The following is a 25,068-nucleotide window of genomic DNA, read 5'->3' on the forward strand; positions in this document are numbered from 1 at the left end:
AAGCACGCTTGAGGTCCTGGGTTCAATCCCCAGCACCTCCTCTAAAAATAAAACTTAGTTACCTCCCCCCATCAAAGTAAAATAATTAAATAATACAGTACTAAATAAAACAAAGCTATTAGAATAAAGATTTTCAGTCTTTCTACATAGGAATGATAAATAGGAAATAGTTATTATTATTGGTTGTTATTAACAATGCTATATTAATATTGGTTTATTGTTTTCCCATTCCACTTCCTTCTTCTCTGGAAGCTGGTAGGCGTTCCTGCCTCTTACCCTGTCTACCCAGTTCTTACCGCACCCCTATGAAGATGGAGACCAAATCAAGGTCGCTGCATTTCACAACTCCATGGCTCCCCCTGGTGGTCCGATGCACTTGGTTTGCCCAGGCTGGTCCACGAGGACGCAGGCTGGGGGTTATCATGGCTCCACTTCGTTTACATTTCCGCAAAGATCCCAAGTTAATATTCCTTGTGATCTCCAGGCCTGATACACCGGTAAGAGTGGAGCCTTATTAACGTCCATGCTGCACCCGGCAGAACGTTGCCCTAGGAGGGGTTGTCATATTTTTCTCTTCTAATAAGAAAGTACAAAGCTGGACTCCAGAAAGAGATTCGGGGCTCCCTAAGACGGCTCCGCCGGCTGCTCCTTGCTCCCAGGGGAGCCCCGGGGCGGGCTAAGGAAAGCTGCATCCGGTATTAACATGTCTTTCTGGAGGGAACCAATTCCCCAACATCTGTCAGACTTCTCCAATTTGGGGTGTTCAGTGGCTGATAACAGAGGAAGCCTCGCACTCCTGACTAAGGTCCAGTCAAGGTGTTCCACGTTATGGGGAATCCAGGGTGGAAGGGGTCAGGTCCAGCCCTGGGATCTGCTTAAAGGCAGGAGAGGATGTGTTCCAACCTCTGGAGGGCATTAAACACTCAGGTTCATGCCACCAACCGGAACTAGGCTCTGAATGAAACCAGTTCTAACTGTCTATCCATCTCAGTCCTGACTCACCAGACCAGTCATCGCTGGCCACGTATGGTCCGGGTAAAAGAGAGGGACACTCTTCTGCACTAACTTGGCACAAAGCTCTGTGTGAGGGGGATGCTCCGTGCTGGGTGATGCTAAGCAGATCCAATCAGATGCTCTCTGTGGCAGAGGTTGCTGGTCTCCCCCAGTTATTCCCCCCTTCCCCTTAGTGAAAACAATCCTCCATCACCGCCACAGACACCCATTCCTCTCTGCCCTTTGGGTAGATAACATTCAAGATGACCCAGGTGCAGAATTCTGGTAGCACCACAAGGTGTGGGAGTCTGGTGAGACTCACCATGAATCAAGGTAAGCGTGTTCTGGGGGAGGGTAGAGCCCAGAGGTAGAGCGCGTGCTTAGCATGCCAGAGGTCCTGGGTTCAGTCCCCAGTACCGCCTTTAAAAGATAAATAAATAAACCTAATTACCTTCCCCCACAAAAAAGGTAAGTGTATTCTGTCTAAGACTGAGAAAGTGGGGGTGCTAATGACCCTGAGAAACGCCACCCTTTTCGTTCAAACTGGAACTTGCAAGGACATTCTAAGAAACACAAAAGACCAAAGAATCCTATTATAACCCTTCTTATCACATGAATTCCCTGCATTAGCCAACAACTTAGGTGGCAAATGATGACTCAGAAGAAAATGGAAAGAGAGGGCCCCAGAGTTTTTTCCCCTTTCAGTCCTTTCTTATTCATCAGGAAGCTGCAGGAGGAGCAAGTTGCTGGAATGTGCCTGTATCACGAAGTGAAATGAAAAATAAAAACTGTTCAGGTAACAGGGAATCTTATGGACCCACTGTGTCCCCCCCCCCCCCCAAACTCATATGTTGCGGGCAGGGCATAGCTCAGCGCTATAGCAAGAGCGTAGCATGTACAAAGTCCTGGGTTCAATCCCCAGTACCTCCGTTTAAAAAAAAAAATTTAAAGAAAAACCACAAACCTTATATGTTGAAGTCCTAACCCCCAGTTGGGACATTTAGAGACATAATTAAATTAAAATGAGGTCATTAGGGTGGATCTTAACCTAATCTGACTGGTGTCCATCTAAGAAGAGGCGATGAGGGCAAAGACTACCAAGAGGCAAGACCCTGCTAGGACATAGGAAGAAACAAGCCATATACAAGTGGAGGAGAGGCGCCCCAGAAGGAACCAGACACCCTGATCTTGGACTTCTAGGCTCCAGAACTGTGAGGAAGTAAATGTTTAAACCACACAGTCGATGGTACTATATTATGACATCCTGAGAAGACTAACTCAGAGCGTTTTTGTATGAGTGCAGATTCCACTTTCAGAAGATGAAAACGTTTTGGAGAGGGACGGTGGGCATGGTGACACCATGTGAATGTACTCAATGCCCTTGCGCTGAGTAGTACTTAAAAGTGGCTAAAACAGTCAAATTTATGCTAGATGTGTTTCACCATCTCCCAAAAAGCTGAGTGAATGCTGTGCAGTGTTTCCGCTATTCTGTTAAGAGCAAAATACATACACTCGTACCATCTACAAATTAGGAATCGTGCAAAGTGCATGCCTTCCTGTGGGAGTTTAATGTTCTTATATCTGTGTTTATAACTGGCAAAGATGAATGGGGAAATTTAGGCTAATTGTATAAATTTTAATTTTTCTTAGAATGACATTGAACAGCAAATATAAAACACCCTGATGAGTCAAGAGAAAGGCTGCAGAAAAAAAGGAAAAGATTTATATCTTAGTACCTTTAATGACATCTTTCCCCTGTTTTTTGAACAAGGGGCCCTGAATTTTCATCTTGCACTGGGCCCCACAAATTATATAGCTGGATTTGCTTTCTCCACAGAAGTGCCCAATTCTATTAAGAAAACACTCCTTGAGTACACTCAACTTCCTTCTCTGGAAAAAAAAATGTGATAATGTAATGGGATAATCCTGTTAGAGCAAGTTTTTCTTTTTTCTTTTCTTAAGTTCAGTAATAGGTATAAAAAGATTTCAAAATATGCATAATTACAGGAATTGACATTTACTGAAACTGTGTACGTGTGAAGCATTGTTCTCAGTCATTTGTGTGTATTAACTCATTTAATTCTCAGAACACCCTAGGGACAGGAGGCATTTAATATCCCCATTTTACAGGTGGAGAAAGTGAGGCTTAGGGGAAGAAGGTTACTTGCCTAAGATTACTTAGCAGATAAGTGGCAGCATTTGGATGGGAACCCTGGCAGTGGGGTCGGAGAGTCCCCTCTATAACCACACTCTCTCCTCAAATGCTTTGCACCATCCAGGAGTTCTGCTTAGTTAGGGGGCAGTCCCCAAGACCACCTTCACTCCTGACGTGAGTTGCAACTCCAGGGGGTCCCCAAGACCACCCTCAGTTTTGATAATTCACTGGAAGGATTCACAGAACTCACTAAAAGCTGTTATCTCCATGGTTATAGTTTATTACAGCGAAAAGATACAGATTCACATCAGTTAAGGGAGGATGCATGGGGGAGGGTCCGGTGGATTTCCCAGTGTGGACTTTCCAGTTGTCCTCCCCATGGAGTCGTGGACAGCACTGCCTCTTCCCAGCACTGATGGGTGACAACGTGCCCGCCAGGGAAGCTCCCCTGAGGGTTTTCATTGAGGCTCTGTCACATAGCTACGCTTGACTGACACATGGCTGACCCCAGACTCCAGCCTCTTCAGAATTAGAGCTGATACCTCGTGACCCAAAGCCTCCATCATAAATTCCATTGCTAGACTATCTGCTGTGGCTCCAGTCCCCAGGTAAACAAAGGCATGTGTCAAGGAAGAGATTCTAATAATGTGTATGTGCAGCTGAACTCTGATAATTCTACCTAATAGAACTGAAGAAGGGAAAAAAATTATTGCTAAGACAGATGTCAGAAAAAAGAAAGGAAAAGAAATTCTAGGGGGGAGGGTAGCGCTCAGTGGTAGAGCACATGCTTAGCAAGCAGGGGGTCCTGGGTTCAATCCCCAGTACCTCCATTAAAAGAACTAAATAAATCTAATTATCTCGCCTCCAAAACAAAAAACAAACAACCCCCCCCCAAAAAAAACCCCAAACAAAATTAATTAAAAAACAGAACAAAAAAAGAAGAAGGAGATTCTAAGGCTCAGAAGTTCCCTCCCAGGAGCTGACGGCAAAGACTAGACCCCTCTTTGGTTAAAGTTAAATTCTTTACTACCCAAGTCTGCCTCTGGGACCCATGTAAAATTCACAAATGGTGTAAGCAGATAAGGTAAAGGGGTCTCCGGAGAAAGAGAACCAGGAATGGGTGTCTTGACATAAGAGAAACCATTTTTGACCTAAGCCATTTTGTGATCTAAGCCCGGCCACAATGCTTGCCCTGGAACAGGGCTCAGTAATTAATGATCTTAAGGGAGCAAAGGAAGGCAGGAACAAAAGACTGTTATCAGGCAAGAGAAGTAACAATAGCAAAGATAACACATCAGTTGTAAAGCCTCCCAGTTCCGTTACAATAGGAAAGATTAGCTGTTTTGTGGAACTGAAACCCCCTCCAGTGCTCAGCCAACCACCAGGTCCACTGCAACCAAAGGGATGACACGCTGATCTCTTCTGGCCCTCATGGCTTCCATCAACTAAAGCTTTGACTCTGCCGACCTATGTCCCAATTCTATGCTGACCTCTCCTCTGCTCAAGCCCCCTCATGAATATGCATAAACCACCTAAGCCCCACCATGAATATGCATGTGCTCTTAGCTTAAAACTTCCCCATTTGGCTGTTGGGGGAGACAACGCTTTGGGAAAGATCTCTGGTGTGCTCTCCTTACTTGCTGCGAATTATAAATTCCTTCCTTCTCCCAATCTTTGGCTTGGTTGTGACTTTTGGCTCAAATAAAGAAGGATATTTCATGGTATGGTTAAGAAGAAAAACAGAATTCAACCAAGTAGATTTGAAAATTTATTTAGCAGGTCACAAATCAGGCAGCACTCCATCTAGCAAGTAGGAAGGCACTCCGAGGGGTGGTACGAAATGGAAATTTTTTTACTAAGCAGAAGAGGGTGGGGCAAGTTATTAGCAAGAGGAAAACCAGGATTGTTTCAGGCAAGGTCACCTTTCCTCGGGGGAAGGGAAAGGCAGGGGGTCTGATTGTGTGGATTAACTCACTGGTGCCACTCCTGGGAGAGACTGAAACTGCCCTCAGGTTAGTTACTAAGTTTTGGTCTGGTGATGTGGCTCTGCAAAATTGACTCCACTTTGGGCCCGTTATTTCTTTTTAATGGTATGATTCCACTTCGGTAAAAATACAGATACGTGCATGCGTGTATATATAATACATCAAAACTGAAAATATATGTAGGAAAAAGCTGGATATACCTCCAGGTGATCAAATTACTACCGGTGATCTTTAATGGTATTAATTAAATTATAATAAATAATTGTATATTTATTTTCTTTATAAACTATTTTAATTTATCTAGATAATTATACATGTGAAATGTATACATGTGTAAATATTTACATAAATATGTGAATCTTCATCTAATTAAAAGCATTTATTATAAATATTTATATATTTATAAATATGTATTTGGAAGCTATGCATAATAGATTATTTTATTTAAAATTCTTATTAAAATGGTATAGTTCTATCTTCTTTTTGTTTGTTAAGCATTTTCCAAATTTTCTGCAGCCAGTGCATTCCTTTTGCAATTAAAGAAGTAACACTTGCTGCTTGTATGTGGAATCTAAAAACAAAAAGGACACAAATGAACTAATTATTTATAACTTAGATGATTGATCTCTTGAATATGTGTAAGCACATCTGACTGTCCTTTATGGTTGGATTACCGCATTCTGTTGATTCTTATTTTGCGGTTGGCTTTATTCCTTTAACAACTATGTAAGTTTAAAAAGCTAAAGGTCTAAGCTATTCTTAGAAACAGTGAACAGCACATATATGTAAATTTTAAAAATATGAGCAGTATATTGTATGTATGTATTTACATGCAATATATTGTACACGTGCAGTCAAATTGTACCAATTTTACCTAATAAAATGGAAAAATGAAAAAAAAGTAGTACATGTTGTTATAAAGATAAAAGATGAACATATTCCCAAGTACAGTCTGAAAGACCTTGTTGGTTGAACATTTCTGGGATGTGCTCTCTCTCCCCCGCGTCTCTGTGTCTCGCTCAGCCAGCCACCTCCCCTCTCTCTCCGCGCGCCCTGGTCTGTCTGTCTCGGTCTGGTCTCAGTGTGCAGACCCGTCGCAGCTCCGCACAGCTCGGCTCCCCTCCTCCACGCCCTCTGCCAGGAGCGCCTTCCGCTCCTCCCCGCGCTCCCCGCCCCACGCCGCGTGAGCCCTGCTGCTGGACGTGAGGAATCAGATCAACGCCGAGGGAACGGGTCCTGTCAGTGCTGGTTGGCATATCACAGCCTGCCTTGCAGCCGTTCAAAATGGCCGTGCAGCGGGCCAGTCACTGACAAGGAGAAAAGTACAATATGTTGAGGTGGGTAGCTGGGGTTGAGGGGGGAGCATCTGGTAGTAAAAACTGGGATGCCACAATTTGAAAACTGAGCACAACTCTTTACAGTCACCAAGATATGGAAACAACCTAAATGTCCATCAACAGATGACTGGATATATAAATTGTGACACACACACACACACACACACACACACACACTATAGAATACTACTCAGCCATAAAAAAGAATAAAATAATGCCATTTGCAGCAATTTGGTTGGACCTGGAGATCTTCATACAAAGTGAAGTAAGTCAGACAGAGAAAGGCAAATATCATACGATATCACTTATATGTGGAATCTAAAAAAATGACACAAATGAACTTATTTACAAAACAGAAACAGACTTGCAGACATAGAAAACTCACAGTGGTGGAAGGGGTGGGTGGAGAGATAAATTGTGAGTTCGGGATTTGCTGCTACTACTACTACTATACATAAAATAGATAAACAACAAGGTCCTACTGTATAGCCCAGGGAACTACAAGCAATATTTTGTAATAACCTATAATGAAAAAGAATATTAAAAGGAATATATATATGTAACACTGAATCACTATGCTATACACCAGAAATTAACACATACATATACATCTGTATGTACGTTTTCATATTCTTTTTCATTGTAGGTTACTATAAGATATTGAATATACTTCCCTGTGCTGGACGGTATAAAGTTGTTGTTTATCTACATACTTGAATTTTTGAGCTGGAAAATATGTGTAGGCAAGCACATCGTTGGTAAAAGATCACTGCTCATCACAAACAACAGCTATCTCAAGTTAATGATTTTAGTGCTTTTTTTTTATGTACGGGAAGATGCAAGAGCTTAGGGTCACTGAGATTCTTCCTGAGATATGGACCTTGGGGCCCCCTTATCCAAAGCGCACAGTGACTCACTTTTTTTCCTCTGAATTGCTCTCAGGGTGGACTGTTGGTAGGTAATTGCAGTGGGTTGTGACTTAACCCCGTGTATATGGGTGATGAGTGATGCTCTTTGTGCTTTTTTCTGTTCCCAAGTGGTCCAATTCAGTGTTAAGTAAGTTTCGGGATTTCAAAAGTTCCCCATAATGGCCATTGATATTCTCAATTGCCATTGGTCCATGGTCCTTCCTTGTGGGTATAAAGCCATAAAGACAATGGCAGATTCAGAGGAATGCCTCCCAGACAGCCCCTCCCACTCTGAGGTTCAGAGTCCATCCCTGAGGAAGGATGGGGGAGGAGACAACAGCTCAGGCCTGAGGCAACGCAGCTCTATAAAGCAGCTGTATAAAGGGATCAGGAGGCTGCCTGGTCCCTGGAGAGACCCTTCCACCAGAAGGACCCACACAGCTCATGGACTGTTCCACACCCAGGTGCAGCGTCTGGAGGGAACTGGTCCTTGTGGGTAAGAGATCTGGGCTTGCTGGGAGAGGGGAGGAGGAAGTGAAGGGCCCAGGATGCTCACCAGGACTTTCGTGAGCTCACATCCCTGGGTACACAGACACACACACACACACACACACACACACACATATACATGTTCATTTTTATGCAGCCGCGGAATGATGAACTGGGACCCCCATGCACACCTCCAAGCAATCACCTCATCTGGGTGCCCATAGGATCTGATCCCCTGCCCCACCTCTCCAGCTGGACCCCTTCCAAATCCCTCACTTTCCCCCAGGACTCTCTGCCTCCCCCTCATATGCATGCCTTTCATGTTTCCCTGATGGCCACGTATAGTGTCCTCAGACAACTCCAGGGTCCACACCTGGAGCCCTGCAGCAGGGGTTCTCAGCTGTCTCCTCCACGGAGTCACGGCTTAGGGGTCACAGAGCATCAGATGCTCACCCATGACTTAGGACATAACAGGTCCCCTCCCCCATTCACATTCACTCCACTGAACTTAGGTGCTAAATCAAAGACACATGCTGACAGTCTTGGGGCCGTTTTATCCACCCACATACTCATGCTGAGCACACTCCTGCTGGGTTCCACCCTGTGTTCAGGGTGCTGGGGACGCAGTGGTTACCGAGGTGGCCAGTGAGCTCACAGTCCAGTGGAACAGGAAGATTTGTCACCAGACTCTGATAACCCAGAGTGATGGGGACTGGGAAGAGGGGGCTGGGGGAGCCCTGAGAGGGTGGCCGACCCAGGCTGGGGAGGAGAAGACACCAAAGCTGAACACTGAAGGATGAGAAGAAGTGAGTCAACAAGGAGGATGGAGATGAGGTGGGGAGGGCAGCGATCAGTGGTCCACAAATGAGGAAGAGCACTGGAGAAAGCCTGAAGTCAGGAGAGTGTGTGGTATGTCCAGAGAGAGCTGTATGTGCCACTGAGACACACAGCATGGATGTTGGGTCTTCTCGTCAATGAATGAATGAATAAGGAAGTACGTGGGGTGATGGGGTGAGGTAGATGTGATCCAAGAAGAGGCTAGATGGGTCCTAAAAACCAGTTCTCTCTAAGGGTGTCTCATATAAAGAAGATGTGGGGGTGTGTGTGTGTGTGTATATATATATATGTGTGTGTGTGTGTGTGTGTGTGTGTGTATACACACACACACAATGGAATACTGCTCAGCCATAAAAAAGAATAAAATGATGCCACTTACAGCAACATGCATGGACCTGGAGATTGTCCTTCTAAGTGAAGCAAGCCAGAAAGAGAAAGACAAATACTATATGCTATCATTATATGTGGACTCAAAAAAATTAAAAAGACACAAATGAACTTACTTACAAAACAGAAACAGACTCACAGACATAGAAAACAAACTTATGGTTAACAGGGAAGAAAGGGAGTGCGGAGAGATAAATTGGGAGTTCGAGATTTGCAGATACTAACTACTGTATATAAAATAGATAAACAACAAGGTTCTACTGTACAGCACAGTGAACTATATTCAATATTTTATAGTAACCTATAATGAAAAAGAATATGAAAACAAATATGTGTATGTATATGTATGACTGAAGCATTGTGCTGTACACCAGAAGTTGACACAACATTGTAAACTGTCTATACTTCAGTTTTAAAAAAACTATCTCATAAGCCATGCTAAGAGTTTGAAATTTACTGTGAGAGTACTGGGGAGCCATGGAAGATACTTGAGCAGGGGGAGAGCAGGGTCACCAGTGGGGCTTTATAAGGATCCACATAACTTTCATGTGAGGATGGATTGGAGGCTGAGTGTCCAGGGAGGAGGTCAAGCTGGAAAAGGATGAGGAAAGAATGGACCAGGGCAGGGGCTGAGGGAGTGGAGAGGAAGGGACAAGCTAGGGAGTCATTCAGGAGCTAGAAACCCTTAGCCTGTTCACCAGTGTCTCTGTGGATCATTGCCTGGGGGTGTAAATCAGTCTGTGTGTCTTTTTCTCTTTGTCTTCCTCAGTCAGTTTGCTGGCCTGTGGGATCCGCCAGTCCTCCAGCCAAATCTACATCATCCCAGACACACTCGTAGGGGTGGAGGGATATCGGAGCTACCTGGTCCTCGGGAACGCCCCTGAGGATGCTCAGGAATATAGCTGGCACCGGGGTGCAAATGACACCGAGGGAAACATGATTATTAGCTACGACAGCACGTCTGACTCCCGGCAGTATGGGCCCATGTACAGTGGCCGGGAAGCCCTGTCTAACGCAGGTAACCTGCTGATCATTCGGGCTCAATTAAATGACACGGGGAACTACACCGTGCGGGTGGATGCCATCAACGGGACCCAGACAGCAACTGGCTGGCTCAAGATTCAAGGTGAGTGGGCAGGTTGCCCCCTTGTCTGACTGCAAGGGGAGTTGGACCTGGAGGTATGGGCAGTGAGGCCTCTTGGAGCTCAAATTGTCCAGTTTCCCATCCACTTCCAGATGACACTGGGAGCCTTGGCAGATGGTCGTCTAGCTTCTCTCCAGAGATGGAGCACTCACTACCTTCAGGGGTTCCAGTTACACTGTCAGTGTATATGTTATCCACTGCTGCATGGCAAATAGCCTCAAACTTAGCAGCTTAGAACAACGCTCATTTCTGTGAGTCAGAAGTCTAGGCATGGCTTAGCCGATTCCATATGCTGAGACTCACAAAATGTTGACCGGGGCTGTGTTCTCATGTGTGTGACTCTGTCCAAGGAGATTTCACACCATGGCTCTTTGCTTTTTCAAGTTCATCCGAAGCATCTCTCTCTAGTCGGCTAGGAAGGAGTCTTACATAAAAAAAATCTAACGGTAGGAGTGATAGCTCATCACCTTTGCCATATTCCCTAGGCTAAAAGAAAGTCACAAATCCCACTCACATTTGAGGCGAGGCGATTAAACAGGGTGCATACCAAGGAGTGGAGATCGTGGGGCCTTCTTGGAGTTCTGTCTACTCCAGACAGCTCTACAGGGCTACGGCAGGTCGGCATAGATTTTGAAGACTGAAAATACCTTTGTTTACTTCTGTCTCCATATATACCACATGGTCTTTGTCTTCATTCTGTGAGCCTCAGTTTTCTCATCTGTAGAATGGGCATACTGTCTACCATTGTGGTCTGTTGTAAGGTTGGAGGAAGTATCTGTAAAGAGAAAGGGACTCAGATTATGGGAGGAATTGTTATGGAGAATCCAAAAGCCACCTCTCACTCTGAATTCTACCCACAGCTCCTTGGATGGGGGTGTCCTGGTTTTGGGGTTCAGAAACAACCATTAGGCCACACACCTATGCTAAGAACTCACCATTATTGCAACGGCTGCCACAGAGCTGGCTCAGTGCATAAGTCGATGAGCTCAGGAAAGCGCCCGCATCCTGACTGCCTCCTGCCCACTCCCTACTTCTCTGTCCCTGGCAGCCCCAGGGATGCTCTCCTGCCAAGACCCCAGATCCCATCTTACGATTCTTGGCTTGTCACCAACATAACCTGAAACCTCTCTTTGGAGAAAAGCAGAGCTTTGGGGAGGCAGATCCAAACCCTAATCTCCTCCTTCCTGCTTCATCCACCCAGAGTTAGAAATCCCGGGCATCTCGGTCAACACCAGCTCCGTGGTAGAGGACATGGAATCCGTGGCTGCCGTCTGCGACACCAATGCCACCAACGTCACATGGTATGTGGATTACATACCAGTGTCCAGCAACAGCCGGATGACAGTCTCCCCAGATGGCAAGACCCTCATCATCCAAAGATTCAGCCACTCCGACAAACCGCTTCAGTGTGGGATAGAAATCCTCCCAGAGATTATTCAAAGAAGTGAACCCATCTCTTTGACAGTGTTCTGTGAGTGTTCTGGGGTCATGGGAGTGAAGCCAGGGACGGGCTCAGGGTCTTCCAAGGATGTAACAATAAGACAGGCAGACCTGGAGAGGAAGCATGAGCCAGCTGCCCTGGGTTCGAATCCCAGCTACGGCCATTTAACTCTTTGGACCTCAGAACTGTCCTCACTGCTCAGAACCGGCCTCCACTCAATTTCAAATAGAGGCCCGAGTCCCTGCTTCTCAGATTAGAAGTACTATGAGTTTGTTGCCATCAGGCTTTTGTGTAAAGAAGGGACTGCTTACAACCAACTGTTTCTTTTTTCTTTTTTTGGGGTGGGGTCATTAAGTTTATTTATTTACTTTTACTATTTCATTTCTTTTTTAATGGCGGTACTGGGGATTGAACCCAGGACTTCGTGTATGCTAAGCATGCTCTCTACCACTGAGCTCGACCCTCCCCTCCTCACAACCAGTTGTTTCTTCAATTCCATTTCTTCGGTTTCAAAACCCTTCTTTCCCTGAGCTTTCCAATTCAGCTCATTGATTATTTTATGCTGTTCTTCTAGATACAGTAAAATGACCTTCACGTTTGCTTTTCCTGGGATGGAATTGACTATACTCCCTTAGACAGTTCGCTTTAAAAGCTCAGTTACGTGTTTCATACATTCTCTGTTACTTCTAACCATGCTGCTGCCCACTAAGGCAAGTTGGCATCCCAACAAGACTTGCTCAAATTCTTAAACGGGTCTTGTAAATCAAAGACATTGAACTTAGAGATGCTATAAAACTCGGAATCTTTGAAACATTCCAGGACTGTTCACATTTATCCAACTCTTATATCACCTTCGACTGGGAAAAATCACCAGTCTAGGATTGTTTTCACATTTAAATCAGGAACCACTCTTGCAGAAGCTCAGGTGTCCTAACACATGGGCTGTGGTCACAGTTCCAGAGAAACCTGTCCCAGAGCAGACAATTTCTGACCATCATCCTCTGCTTATAGTCAGAGGTTTGGAATCAAGACCCAGGACCCAGGGGCTGCAGCTGTTTAGCGAAGTTCCTCCCAGGTCATAGCGGTACTTGCTTAGTCCTTAGTCGACCGGGGACCGCTGATTCCCTAATCCTCTCCTCGAAGCCTCGTTTTTCTCATCTATGAAATGGATCCAGGGTGGACTTGGTTGCATTGCTTGTGTGGGGATTAAGTGAGTGGGTGAATGTGTATCGTGTTTAAAACAGTGTCTGGCATGCAGGGACCTGCTGCTTGCTTCAGAGACACCTATTTTATTATGGCACCAAGGGCACCCATGGGGCTGGCCCACAGTGAGTGCAGGTGACAGAAGCCACTACTATTATTGTCATTGTTGTTGGCCCAGCTGCCTTGCCTGGGGTGGGTCTGGGGGTCTGACTGGGGTGCAGAGTGGGGTCACCTCCTGGCTCCGGGAGGACTGCATGTGGATTGAGGGAAGGAGACGGGACCCGGAGCGGTCAGAGGCACAGCTCCGGGTCTCCTGCGCTGTCTCTGCAGTTGGACCCTACTATGTGTTCTTGTGGACCAATCCGAATGACTTCAATGGCGTCCTGTCCGCTGAGATCGGCTCCCAGGTGGAGATGGAGTGTGTCTCCTACTCCAGACCGGAATCCAAGTACCGCTGGATGCACAATGGCTCCCTCCTGAGCTTCTCAGAGAAAAACATCACCCTCCTGAATCTGACCTGGGACCAGATGGGCAGATACAGATGCATCGGGGAGAACCCCGTCACCCAGCTGACCTTTTACCAGGAAGTCCAGGTGCAGGCGCCCTGTGAGTGCAGCCGCTGCCCCGCTGGGGTTCACGCTGCCCAGTCTCCCCGCCTCCATGCCTCTGCTGGGCGGTGCCTGTCCTCAGGACTGCCGTCTCCACCCTGTAGTGCCGTGCTCACCGTGGTTGGGCAAGATCCCCCCACCCGCCGACGTTCGAGTCCAAACTGCCTCCTTGAGAGAGAGGGATATAGCTCAGTCACAGCCTGCATGGCGTCCTGAGTTCAATCCCCAGGACCTCGATTTGAAAGGAAGGAAGAAAGGAAAGAAGGAAGGAAGGCAGGAAGGAAGGCAGGCAGGCAGGCAGGCAGGAAGGAAGGAAGGAAGGAAGGAAGGAAGGAAGGAGGAAAGGGAGAAACTGCCTCCTTTATGAAGCCCCCAATGTCCTCAGATCAGTCAGGGTGGGTTCCAGGGAGATGAGGTCGGCCAGCATTTACTGAGCACTGACTTGTGCCTGGAGCCACCATTCTCATCTGTATGACACTCCAAGTCTCCCTACAGAGTAAGTGACTGTTATTAGCATCACCTCCAGTTTACAGGTGAGCAAATCAAGCTGCAAGGAATTTGAGGGCTTTATTCAATGTTCCAGTTCTAACTGGCATTGGAGGCAGGACTCAAACCCTGGCAGTCTGACCTCACAGCCTGTGCCCTCAACGGATCTGTTTGGCTGCTTTGAGGTGAGGACGTGGAGAGATGCCAGCAGAGGTGGTGCAGGGGAAGCAGAGGTCTGTTGGTGGATGTGGCCTGAGAAACTGGGCTTGGGAAGGGATCTGTAAACGGGGCAAGCACCTTTGCAGCAAGCTCTGGTCCCATCATCAGCACCAAGGAGAGAGGCTGACACACTCAGGGAGAGAGCAGGCATGCAGAGCAGGGCTCTGGAACTCGATGACCTGAGTTCAAATCCCAGCTCTGCTGCTGCCGTGCACGATGCAGAGACAAGCAGCATCACCTCCCTGAGCCCCAGGTGCCCCCTCTGCAGTGCTGAGATAGTAAGGATCCTACACAACGGAGCTGCTGCAAGGACATCAGACAGGGTACCAGAGCCATCAGCCTGGCTCGCAGAGAAAGCCACACGCAGATACTGAGTGAGGGGTGGAGACAGCTATTTCGGCCACTCCACACTGCTGACCAACGATGCACCAGACACGGTGTTTTGTGGGACCGCCCAATTCACACCTGTCGACCCTCCCTGGACTATAAAACTTCAAGACTGACAGAGACTGGGCAAGCTCTTTGATAACCATTTGTCCCCAGGACATAAGATGGTGCCTGGCACATAGCTGGTGCTCAGTGAATGAGTATCTGTGGGAGGAGTTAATGACCTTGTGTAACCGCACCCCCTACCCTGTCGCTCTCTCTCCACTTACATCACTTCGTGCTTTTCTGGAGCGTGTACTGCTGCCTGCCCTGATATTAGACACCTCTTTGCTTAAATGTCAGCTGTCCACTTCCTAGCTGGAATATCAGCCCTGTCAGAGCCGGAAGTTTGTTTTGTTCACTGCTGAGTCCTGAATAGCTGGAACAGTGCTTTGCACACAGCAGATGCTGATAAATCTTCCAAGAACAGATGTGTGGACGAATGAATGGATGAGTGAATGGTGGTCCTGACCTCCATGTATCCTCTCCTTCTAGGGCGCAGGACCATTGTTACCAAAACTTTCACCATCTCAGGAACCTGGGTGGTGCTTCTCATCTTGATGACAGTCCTGGGAGGTGTCTTCTTCTGTATCATCCTGATCCATACCCTGATCAAACATTACTCCACCAGGTACGGGTCACCCTGGTCCCAGGGTGGGATGGTGGCTGGGGACTAGGACTCAAGAACCAGCACATCCTTGAGAGGGGGAACCAGAGGGGGAAGGGACAAGCCAGGCACTGGGTTGTCAGGGATCATCTGGGCAAACAAATAGGTCTTGAGGACCAGATGCTTATAGCAGAGAGTAGGGGGTCTGGAGTCAGTCATGTCTCTAAATACCAGAGGGGTTTCATGCAGTGGCTTCTCTTAAGCCCTGTTGCTTTCTGTTTACAGTGTAGATACTGAAGGTCCACGTAGAAGGGCAGGTGTGTGAACGACAGGGGTGTGTGTCAAGCATCCAGCATGTGTTTTGTACATGGTACTCACTAGTTACCAAGAGAAGTTGGGGAAACAGGTAACAGAGGTCAGTATGCAGGGGAAAGAGATTGGGTGGAGTCATGATTAAAATCTGGGTTCAAATCCCAGATCTGCCTCCAGCTGGATGGGTAATCTTGAGCAGCTCATTCCTCCTCTCAGATCCTCCCAGCCCCACGTGGAGGGTGTGGAGAGTAGTACCTGCCCTGGAGGGTGATGTGGGGGTTGGACACACCGTATGGACGGTGAAGGGCTTAGCGGTGTTATCAGCACAGAGCAGACCCGAGGGTTTCAGCCTGAGCACTGTCAACACCTGGGGTCTGATCATTATTTCAGTGGTGGGGGGTAAGGCTGTCCTGTGCACTGTAGGACGAGTGGTCTTTATGCACTGGATGCCTGTAGCAACAGCCACCATCACCCTCAGTTCAGACAACCAAGAATGACTCAAAGCATTACAAAGGTCCCATGGGGGCCAAAATTGCACTGGCTGAGAACCACCAGAGCAGATGTTAAGAATAGCAGTGTGATGGAGATGATGATGATGGAAATTATCAGAACAATGGTGACAGAGAGGATGGGGAATTAATAAGAACAGTGATGACAGTCATGGTGGTGGTAACAGTGATGAGGGTTGTCATGGGGGTGGTTGTGACAATGGTGATACTGGTGGTGGTGATACTGATTGTGGTGATGATGGTGAAGATTTTAGAAGATACATTCTTCTTTTCATTTTTTTAGTATTTAGATATCAAGCCTATTTGTGATCATTGCAAGGTCTCTATATCAAGAAGCTTACAGTATTGACCATCAATGTGACAATAGCAAGTTGGCCCTTCTGTGCCTTAGTTTGCCATCTGTAAAATGGGAGTACTTCTGGTACCAATGTCACAGGGATATCCGCTATGGGGGTAAAGTCACGTATTACTGATGAAGAACTTAGAACAAGGCTTTGGCACATCGTAAGCACTGAATAGACCCATCCACAGTCATGATCATTATCATTATTGGATGTACTATTCCAAACCGGTTGTGATAAATTCCAGGGAGTGAGAGTATTTCAGGGAGGTCTGGGTCCCCTCTTCTTCCACATCCTGGAAGAAGCCCCCTAGCCAGGCATAACCCCCTCCCCCCAGCCAGGTGTCAACCTGACATCTCTACTCTTCCACTCCCCTTAGAGCTGTCATGTTCTCTGCAGTCTGAGGTCTCCCGTCTGGCATGAGAGCAGGGGGCTGGGAGTCAGAGGCCAGGTCTAGAATACTGGCTTCTGTCGCTGTCTTGCTATGTGACTTTGGGCGAGTGACATCACCTCTCTGAACTCCTGTTTCTTCATCCATAAAGTGGGGTTAACGTATCTACCTTGTGTAACTGTTGGGAGGGGTTAAGATAATTTCTGTAAATCATCTAGCAGAGTGCCTGGCATACAACAGGTGTGAAATTCGTTATCATCATCACCATTCTCAGAAATCAGGCCGGGCAGTGCCAATTCCTTTCCCAGGTACATCCATCCTCCTTTCCCTCCCCGAGCCCCTGCCCCGTGGTATCTTTCTGCAGGGACCTGAAGTCGTCAGAAATATTAAAAGTGTGGGGAATGCTGGGGACTCTTGGCATAAAGGCTATGCCCCCCGATTCATCAGATCCCTTAGAAGGGTGGGGTCTTGGAAAGAAGCTGATCCCTCATCTACCCAGGACTCTCCTGTGTTCTGGCAGTTTCTTACGGAACCCAGATCTGACTTCTTCCTTAATTTCTCCCCATAGGTCACATTGGGGTACATGACCTCAGACCTGGAGGACAAGACCAGATGGGAAAAGAGGTGAGAGACCCCATAGGGGCGGGCTAGGCTGGAAAGTGGAAAGGGCTCAGGGACAGGTTAGAGGGGACGGTCAAGAGTGGGAACCAGCCCAGTCACGTGGGGATTGTTCATTTTCATGGCAGTTAAACTGGAAGGATGGGGAGGAAGGGAGGGAGGAAAGAAGGAAGGAAGGGAGGAAAGAAGGAAGGAAGGGAGGAAGGGAGGGAGGGAGGGAGAGGGGAAGAAAGAGAGACCCTTTCCTGGCTGAATGTGGGACGTGTGAATGGCCGGCCTGCCCCTGTGGACATCACTACTCTTAGGAACTGTTTGACTATGAATGTACACAAAGCAGTCAGGTCAGTGCCTGGATACAAGGCAATCCCAGGGGCCACTGGTTAAGACCCCTTCTGGTACAGGGGCCACGGACCCGTGTTCAACCTGGTCCCTCCACTTGCTGGCCTCTGAGGCTTTGAGCAGCTCACTGTGGCCTCCTGACCCAGGATAATGCTGATTCTCTCAAGACTCACAGTGAGGACTGGATGAGACAGAATACATGAGGATTTGATGCCCAGCAGGTGCTAAGCGAATGTATTAGTTTCCTAGGGCTGCTGTGACAAATTACCACAAACTGGGTGCCTTAAAATAGCAGAAATGTACACTCTCGCAGCTGCAGAGGCCGGAAGACCAAAATCAAGGTGTTCAATCAGGGCTACACATCCTTGCAAGGTTCTAGGGCGGATCCTTCCCTGCCTCTTGCAGCTTCTGGCCATCGCCGGCAATCCTCGGCATTTCTTGACTTGTGGCAACGTTAACTCTAATCTCTGCCTCCTTCGTCCCATGCCCTTCCTCCCTACGTGTGTCCAAACTTCCCTGTTTGTATAAGGACAGTCACTGGATTTCGCACTCCCCTACCAAGTCCAGCCGGACCGCATACTAACTTGATCACATCTGCAAAGATCCTATCTCCAAATGAAATCATATTCACAGCTATCAGGGGTGAGGACTTGAATGTATCTTTTTTGTATCAGTTCAACCCACAATGGCAGGTATTCACGCCAGGGCTACTGGACCCCTTGATGTTTTCCATTGTCCATGCCCAGTCTCTACCTTCCTCCTGAGATCCAGACCATCTTCCCATCTATCTGCCTGCTGGACGCTGGTCTCCCTGGCAGCTGGGGGTGGGGTGGGGTCTCCAGACACCCTTGAGCTGCCAACATGTGACTTTAACCTCATTGTCCGCATCTCAGCCCTGCCTCCCAACACTTGAGAGAAATGAAAGTACACCTCAACACAGCCTTGTACAAGTATGTGCACAGCAGCTTTATTCACAATCGCAGAAAGCTGGAAACAAACCCAATTCACATCAACAGATTAATGGGTAAACCAACTGTGATACACTGGAATCCTACTCAGCAACAAAAAGGAACATAATACTGATAAAATAACACGGATGAACCTCAAAATATGGCTGCTGAGTGGAAAAAAAAAAAAAAAGACACTACAGTGCATACTGCATTTTAATTATATAAATCATTATATAGTTTATAATTTATAAAGTTTATTTTATAAATTACAATTATATAACAAATCATACTATTAACATTAATCATAGTGTTGGCATATTAATATATAGCATCATTTTATGTTATATACATTAATTAATATTAGTTTATATTATATAATGTAGTATTAATAATACAAATATATTTATAGATTATAATTAATATAACCTATTTCAGTTATATGATTCTACTAATTTATGTAATTCTAATTATATAAAGTTCAAGGACATTGAAAACTAATCTCTGGTGACAGAAATCACAGAATAGCGGCTGTTGGGTTGCAGACTGTCTGGGACGGGGCACCCAGATCTTTCTGGGGCTGACGGAAAACTTGTACATCCCTGATTGGGACGTTGATCATACAGGTGTGCACATTTGGCAAAACTCATGGTATTGTACCCAAAGAACTGTGTATTTCATTTTTGGTAAATTTTGCCTCAATATTAAAAAGATGTTTTGAAAATCTGGAGGAAAACAAAGAAATAAACGAACAACTTACCCAAAGGAAGTGGGCTGGGGTCCTCTAGCCTTCATCTCCTCATCTGCATCTGTCTTGTCCCTGAGTCTGGGTCATTTCCCCCCCTTCTATAGGAAAAATAAAAAGTCTTCAAGTGATGCTATTTCCTGCAAACATGTGGCCAAGGTGTCTGCTGGTTACTTGACCTGGTGGTGGATGAAAGAAGAGATCCTCAGAATCGGGCGAGGGGTTCAATCCCAGCCCTGCCCTGAGCAGCTGAGTGACCCTGAAGCAGCCGAATAACCTCTCTGTGCCTGTTTCCCCAACTACATGATGAAATGACACTCTGTGTTTCACAGGCTCCGTCAGAGCACCTGGCAAAGTCCCGCACACATGCCAGGTGCTTGGCAAATGGCCCAGGAGGCCACGCCTGTGTCTGATTGTTTCTTAGAAGAAAGCTACTGTCAGACTCCAACGCCCAGTTCAGACCCAGCAAGGGCACCGAAGACCTTCCACACCCCAGCTGCAATCCCCAGTCTGATTCAGAAGTGAAAACCGCCTGCTGGAATTAATCCCTGGTCTGAACTGCGGGGATGCAGGGGTGGCGGTGGTGGTGGGGGGCAGTTAGAATTTCCCTCTTCAAACCCAGAAGGCGTCCTGGGCAGGGCTGGACAGTGGCCAAGCCCTGTTATTTGAACGAGGATCTTTTTCCTGAGGGACTGCACATGCCACAAGGGAGATTTTACTTCACCAAGAACACCCTGTGTGGATGTCAGCGGCCCTCCCCAAGAAATGTGTGAGTTCCTGTTCCTCCCCACCCTCTCCGGCATTTGGTGTGCTCAGGCTTTTAAACTTCAGCCGCTGTAGCAGATGTGACAGGGCACCCATTGTGATTTTCATTGTCATTTCCTTGGCACCCAACAATACTGAGGACCTTTCCATGTACTTATCAGCCATTTGGATCTCTTCTCTTACAAAATGTATGATCCAGTCTTTTATTCCCCCATTTTAAGAATCAGGGTTGTTGAGGGGGGAGTGTATAGCTCAGTGCTAGAGCATGCTTAGCATGCACAAGGGCCTGGGTTCAATTCCCAGTACCTCCAATAATACATAAATAAACCTGATTACCTTCCCCCACAAAAAAAAAAATTTTTTTTTAAGTTAGGTTGTCATTGGTGTTAAGAAACAAAATTCAATCAAGTAAATCTGAAGATCTAATTGGCTTTATTAATCAATTCATGAATCAGGCAGCATCCTATTTAATAAGCAGAAAGGCGCTCCAAGGAGCTGTACAGAACGGAAGGCTCTTAGAGGCAGAGGCGGGGGCGGGGGCGGGGGCGGTGGGCGGGGCAGGGACAAGGAAAGAACAAATTACCTCATCTTTCTTTAGGCGACAGAAAAGGTCTATATGGGATATTATCTTACTAGTGCTGACCAGGAAATTCCAGGTAGGCTGGTTAAAGGTCACATTCCTGGATCTTTCCTAATTGCCGCAATTAGGTTAGGTATTAAGTCTTGGTTTGCTGACGGGAAGCTTAGCCCATGTGGCTCCATTTGGGCCCTGTTACTTCATTAACTAGTAAGAATTCTTTTATATATTTAAGTTCAACTTCCCTTTCAGGGATATCTATCTATCTATCTATGTAGATATAATTTTCTCTTCGTTTATGGCTTACCTTTCATCTTCTTAGCTCTGTCTTTGATGAACAGAAGTTTCTAATGAAGTCTAATACATATATAAATGTATAATTTGCTTAGTATTTTGGATGTCCTTTAAGAAATCTTTGCATAGCCACAAACATTCTTCTAAGTTTTCTTCTAGAGCAATGCTGTCCAAAAGAAATACAGTGCAAGCCACATGAGTAATTTAGAAAATTTTAGTAGCCGCCATAAAAAAAATAAGATACTCGCAGACAAAGTAAACAATCTTACGGTCACTGGGGGAAAGGGGGTGGGAAGGGATAAATTTGGGAGTTTGAAAGTTGCAAATGTTAGCCACTACATATAAAGATAGATTAAAAAACAAATTTCTTCTGTATGGCACAGGGAACTATATTTAATATCTGGTAATAACCTTCAGTGAAAAAGAATATGAAGATGAATATACATATGTATATGCAGGACTGGGACACTGTGCTGTACAACAGAAATTGACACATTGCAACTGACTGTACTTCAACAATAAAAAAATTTAAAAAAAAGCTGATGAAACCTAAGCTTAGGGCTCCTGGTTTACGAGGTCTCCTCCAATGTCCTGGCACCACATTCACACAGTTTTGTCTAATCTACAATATAAGATTCTTTTAAAAATGGGACAGAGTTTGATTTCTACGAGTCTGACTGAAAGGATGCACATTACTCAACCGCTCAAAACCCTCCAAAGGCTTTCACTCACACTCTAAATACAATAAATAAATGAAAAATGTGATGTTCACATAAGAGCATGAAGGCAGAACAGGAATGAGAAGTGGAAAGGGGAGGGAAGGGCATTTGAGGAGGGAGGAACATCTCATGCAAAAATCCAGAGGCACAAATGACCTTGTCATGTTTGAGGCTAATGAAAAGTCCAGGGGGGACAGGCTGAAAAAGGGAAGTGGGGGGAGTGGTAGAAAAAGAGTTGGAGAGCAGGACTGAGGTTAGGGTGAGTACAAAATAAAAGGGGTACTCAAAACCTCAGTAATGGAGATAAATATTTTAATGCCAGGTTTTAGTAAAAAAATATTTTAAAATTTTATATATTATTTATTTTTATTTGTAATTTTTTTCGGGGGACATAATTAGATTTTGTATTACTTATTTACTTATTTATTTTTTAATGGAGGTACAGGGGACTGAACCCAAGACCTCATGCATGCTAAGCATGCGATCTACCACTGAGCTATACTCTCCCCTTCCCCAGCTTTTAAAAATTACAATGAATGCAAAAAATAATCTGTGGAGAACACAGTATCAAAAATTTAAATAAATGTGGGATTTGTAAGAGTGTCCTTCTGAACCAATTGAAGCCTGAGGCAGAGGGAAAAAATGTATGCCCCTTTCACTGTGTTTTTTAAGGTATTTTTAATGGTCAGTTTTCCCCCGGACATTAAAATAACTGAAATATTATTGCACACTTGAAAAGTGGTGTGTATCGTAACATTAGTTTACATTGATTTTATTTATACCCAAGCCAGAACTGATTCTAATTGTGCTTTCCTAGAAGCAAATGCAGGAAGAATATTTTCAAAATCTACCCTGCTTCTCAGATTTTTAACTGAGAACACTGCCCTGATTGACAATTTCTCTTTACTAAGTCACGATCTTAAAATAATTTTTTACTAACTTCAGTTTACTGATTCTGCCGTTATTTAGATTTTTTGACAGTCTGCTCATCAGGTATTTTTGCCATTAATTTGCACTTTTAAAACATTATTTATCTCAGTTACTGAGATTTTTGGCACCCTCTTAAATTTTGCCTCTGAGGTGGGTGCCTTACTAATCTCACCCTAATCCCAGCCCTTCTGGAGAAGCAGGCTTTTGAGAGGTCAGAACATGTAAGGCTGCAGGCTGAGTTTGGGGTTTATCCTCTTGGTAAGGGATGGACAGACTACAGACCAGCCCCACCCATGTGTCAAATCTGGCCCACTGCCTGTGTTTTTAAATAGTTTTATTGGAACACAGTCATGCCCATTCATTTACATGTGGTCTGGGGCTGCCTTTATTCTATAAAGGCAGAGTCGTGTGGCTACAACAGAGATTGTATGTCCTGAAAAGACAAAAATCTTGACTATCTGCCCCTTTATTTAAAAAGTTTGCCACCCTCTGCTCTAGACAAAGGGGCAAACAAATGTTTAAATGCAGAAGGACTGGACAGTGATGGCTTTTAGATGATTGTCCCCATGTAGGTCAAGGGAAGTGAAGGTAGGAAGATGAGGGGGTCCAGGAAGCCTTGGAAATGATAAGGGTTGAGAAGGGTTGGGGGGGCTGATGCTAGCTGTTCTTAGGAAAAAGTGAACAAGATGTGGTGACTTTTTGGAGGCAGCAGGAGAAAGGGAGGATGGGGGAAGCTGACTCCTCAGAGACTGGCCTGAAAGAAAGAGGCGGGGGGCTGTTAGCAAGATGGGGAATCCAGGGAGAGATGCCAGCTTGTGGGGAGGAGGAGGAGATGAGGAGAGCAACCCTGGCCATGCTGAGCAGAGCAATCTAGGAGGCCATCCTGGGGAGGTGTCCAGGCAGAATGCTGGATGGCGAGATACCAGGTCACTCACCTGAGAGACTGACCATGTGACAGTGTCTGCACCTCCACACCCGTGTCTCCCATGACTGCTGCTGGCCTTGCTACTTTCTTCCTGTGGGACCTCACTCTGAGTGAAGTGTACAGAGAGCTCAGGGTGCAGTGGGCAGATGGACCCTCCTCCTCTGTTTTCTCTCTTAAGGGGCTGGAAGGATGCCTGAGGTGGGAGAGGGGTGGTCCCCCTTTGGAGACCCCAATGTTGAGAATTTAGGCTCCACCCCCTAGCCTTCCCCCAACCCCTGCCTAGGACAGAGGGACCAGAGGTTATTTTTACCTTAAAGCTCAGTGGCCTAAAACAAAAACCAAAACAAACAAAAAAACCCCACATTTATCATCTCAACAGTTTCATTGGGGCTGGAATTGGAGTGCAGCTTAGTTGGGTTATATGGCTTAGGGTCTCTTATAGGCTGTAATCATGATGCCAATTGATTTAAAGTTCCTCATTGGTTGTCCAATGAAAGCCAGCCCCAGGTCTTCTCAAGGTAAGCAGCTCACAATGTGACATCTGGGCTTCATGAAGTGAGAAAGAGAGTGAGAGAAAGAACAGAGAAAGAGTCACAGTCTTTTGTAAGATAATCTTGGAAGTAATATTTACCACCTTGATTGTATTCTGTTCATTAGAAGAAAGCCATTGGGTCTAGCCTGCACACAAGGCATGAATACCAGGAGGTGGGGGTCATTGGGGACCACCTTACAAGGCTGCCTACAAGAGCCCGGAACAAGCAATAACCATCTATTGAGCAGGTACTATCTGCCAGGCACTGTTCTAAACTCTTTGTAGGTGTTGTTAATTCAATTTGACTTCATATAAACGCTAAGAGGCAAGTTCTGCTATTATCATCCCCATTTTACAGATGAACAAACTGAGACAGTGCACGTAAAGAACAGCACGGTGCCTAGTAATCTCTGGTTGATTTTTTTTTCCTGATGCCTTGACTGGCAGTAGTTGAGACTCAGCTTCCAGAGTTCCTAACATCCATATCAAGCTTTATCACCGTATTAACTGTGTTTCTCTCCCTCTTCCCACACCAGGCAGGGGACTCAGAGGACCACGACCTCACTTGTGTCACTAGTATCTAGCACAGGGCCAACCTGGCACAAGAAGACCTCAGGAAATGATCATTCCACAAAGGAACCAATAAGCCAGTGACAACCATCACTGGCTCGTGATGACCCTTGATGGTGACTTCATGGAGGCCATCTCATCTTAAATTAGGCATCATGGCTCCCCTGTCATGAAGAAAACATAGCCTCCACAGAGTCTGTCTTGTCCTTCTTGTCATCACTCACTAAGGTCCACACCCCTTGGGCTGTGCACCTCTCAGTCTCGGGATCCCTGAGGCTCTGGTCCCTTCATTGTGAGGAATTTTGAGCCCCGGTTTTGGGGGGAATCTG

At 46.0% G+C, this 25,068-nt stretch overlaps 1 protein-coding gene and 1 long non-coding RNA gene across 4 annotated transcripts; one reads left to right on the plus strand and one right to left on the minus strand.

The window, feature by feature from the left end:
• The first annotated feature begins 7,767 nt into the window (after positions 1-7,767).
• On the plus strand, positions 7,768-24,809 carry CEACAM18 (CEA cell adhesion molecule 18). 3 transcript variants are annotated; one of them, XM_014564870.2, is made up of 7 exons: positions 7,768-7,874; positions 9,861-10,217; positions 11,437-11,706; positions 13,210-13,485; positions 15,114-15,249; positions 17,347-17,402; positions 24,706-24,809. In XM_014564870.2, exons 1-6 carry the CDS (start codon positions 7,823-7,825, stop codon positions 17,363-17,365), a joined length of 1,110 nt encoding a protein of 369 aa, XP_014420356.1. In that variant the 5' UTR covers positions 7,768-7,822; the 3' UTR covers positions 17,366-17,402; positions 24,706-24,809. The 3 variants fall into 3 exon arrangements, with proteins under 3 accessions (XP_014420356.1, XP_032343723.1, XP_032343724.1); XM_032487832.1 differs by lacking the exon at positions 24,706-24,809 and adding an exon at positions 18,049-18,543; XM_032487833.1 differs by lacking the exon at positions 24,706-24,809 and having other exon boundaries at positions 17,347-17,403.
• On the minus strand, positions 18,681-21,379 carry LOC116666024. Its single transcript, XR_004322874.1, has 2 exons — positions 21,077-21,379; positions 18,681-19,606 (listed from the first exon to the last, which is right to left on the minus strand). It is a non-coding gene; the product is annotated as an uncharacterized LOC116666024 (long non-coding RNA).
• Positions 24,810-25,068: the final 259 nt, after the last annotated feature.

Source organism: Camelus ferus, chromosome 9, assembly GCF_009834535.1.
Source record: "Camelus ferus isolate YT-003-E chromosome 9, BCGSAC_Cfer_1.0, whole genome shotgun sequence".
NCBI lineage: Eukaryota > Metazoa > Chordata > Mammalia > Artiodactyla > Camelidae > Camelus > Camelus ferus.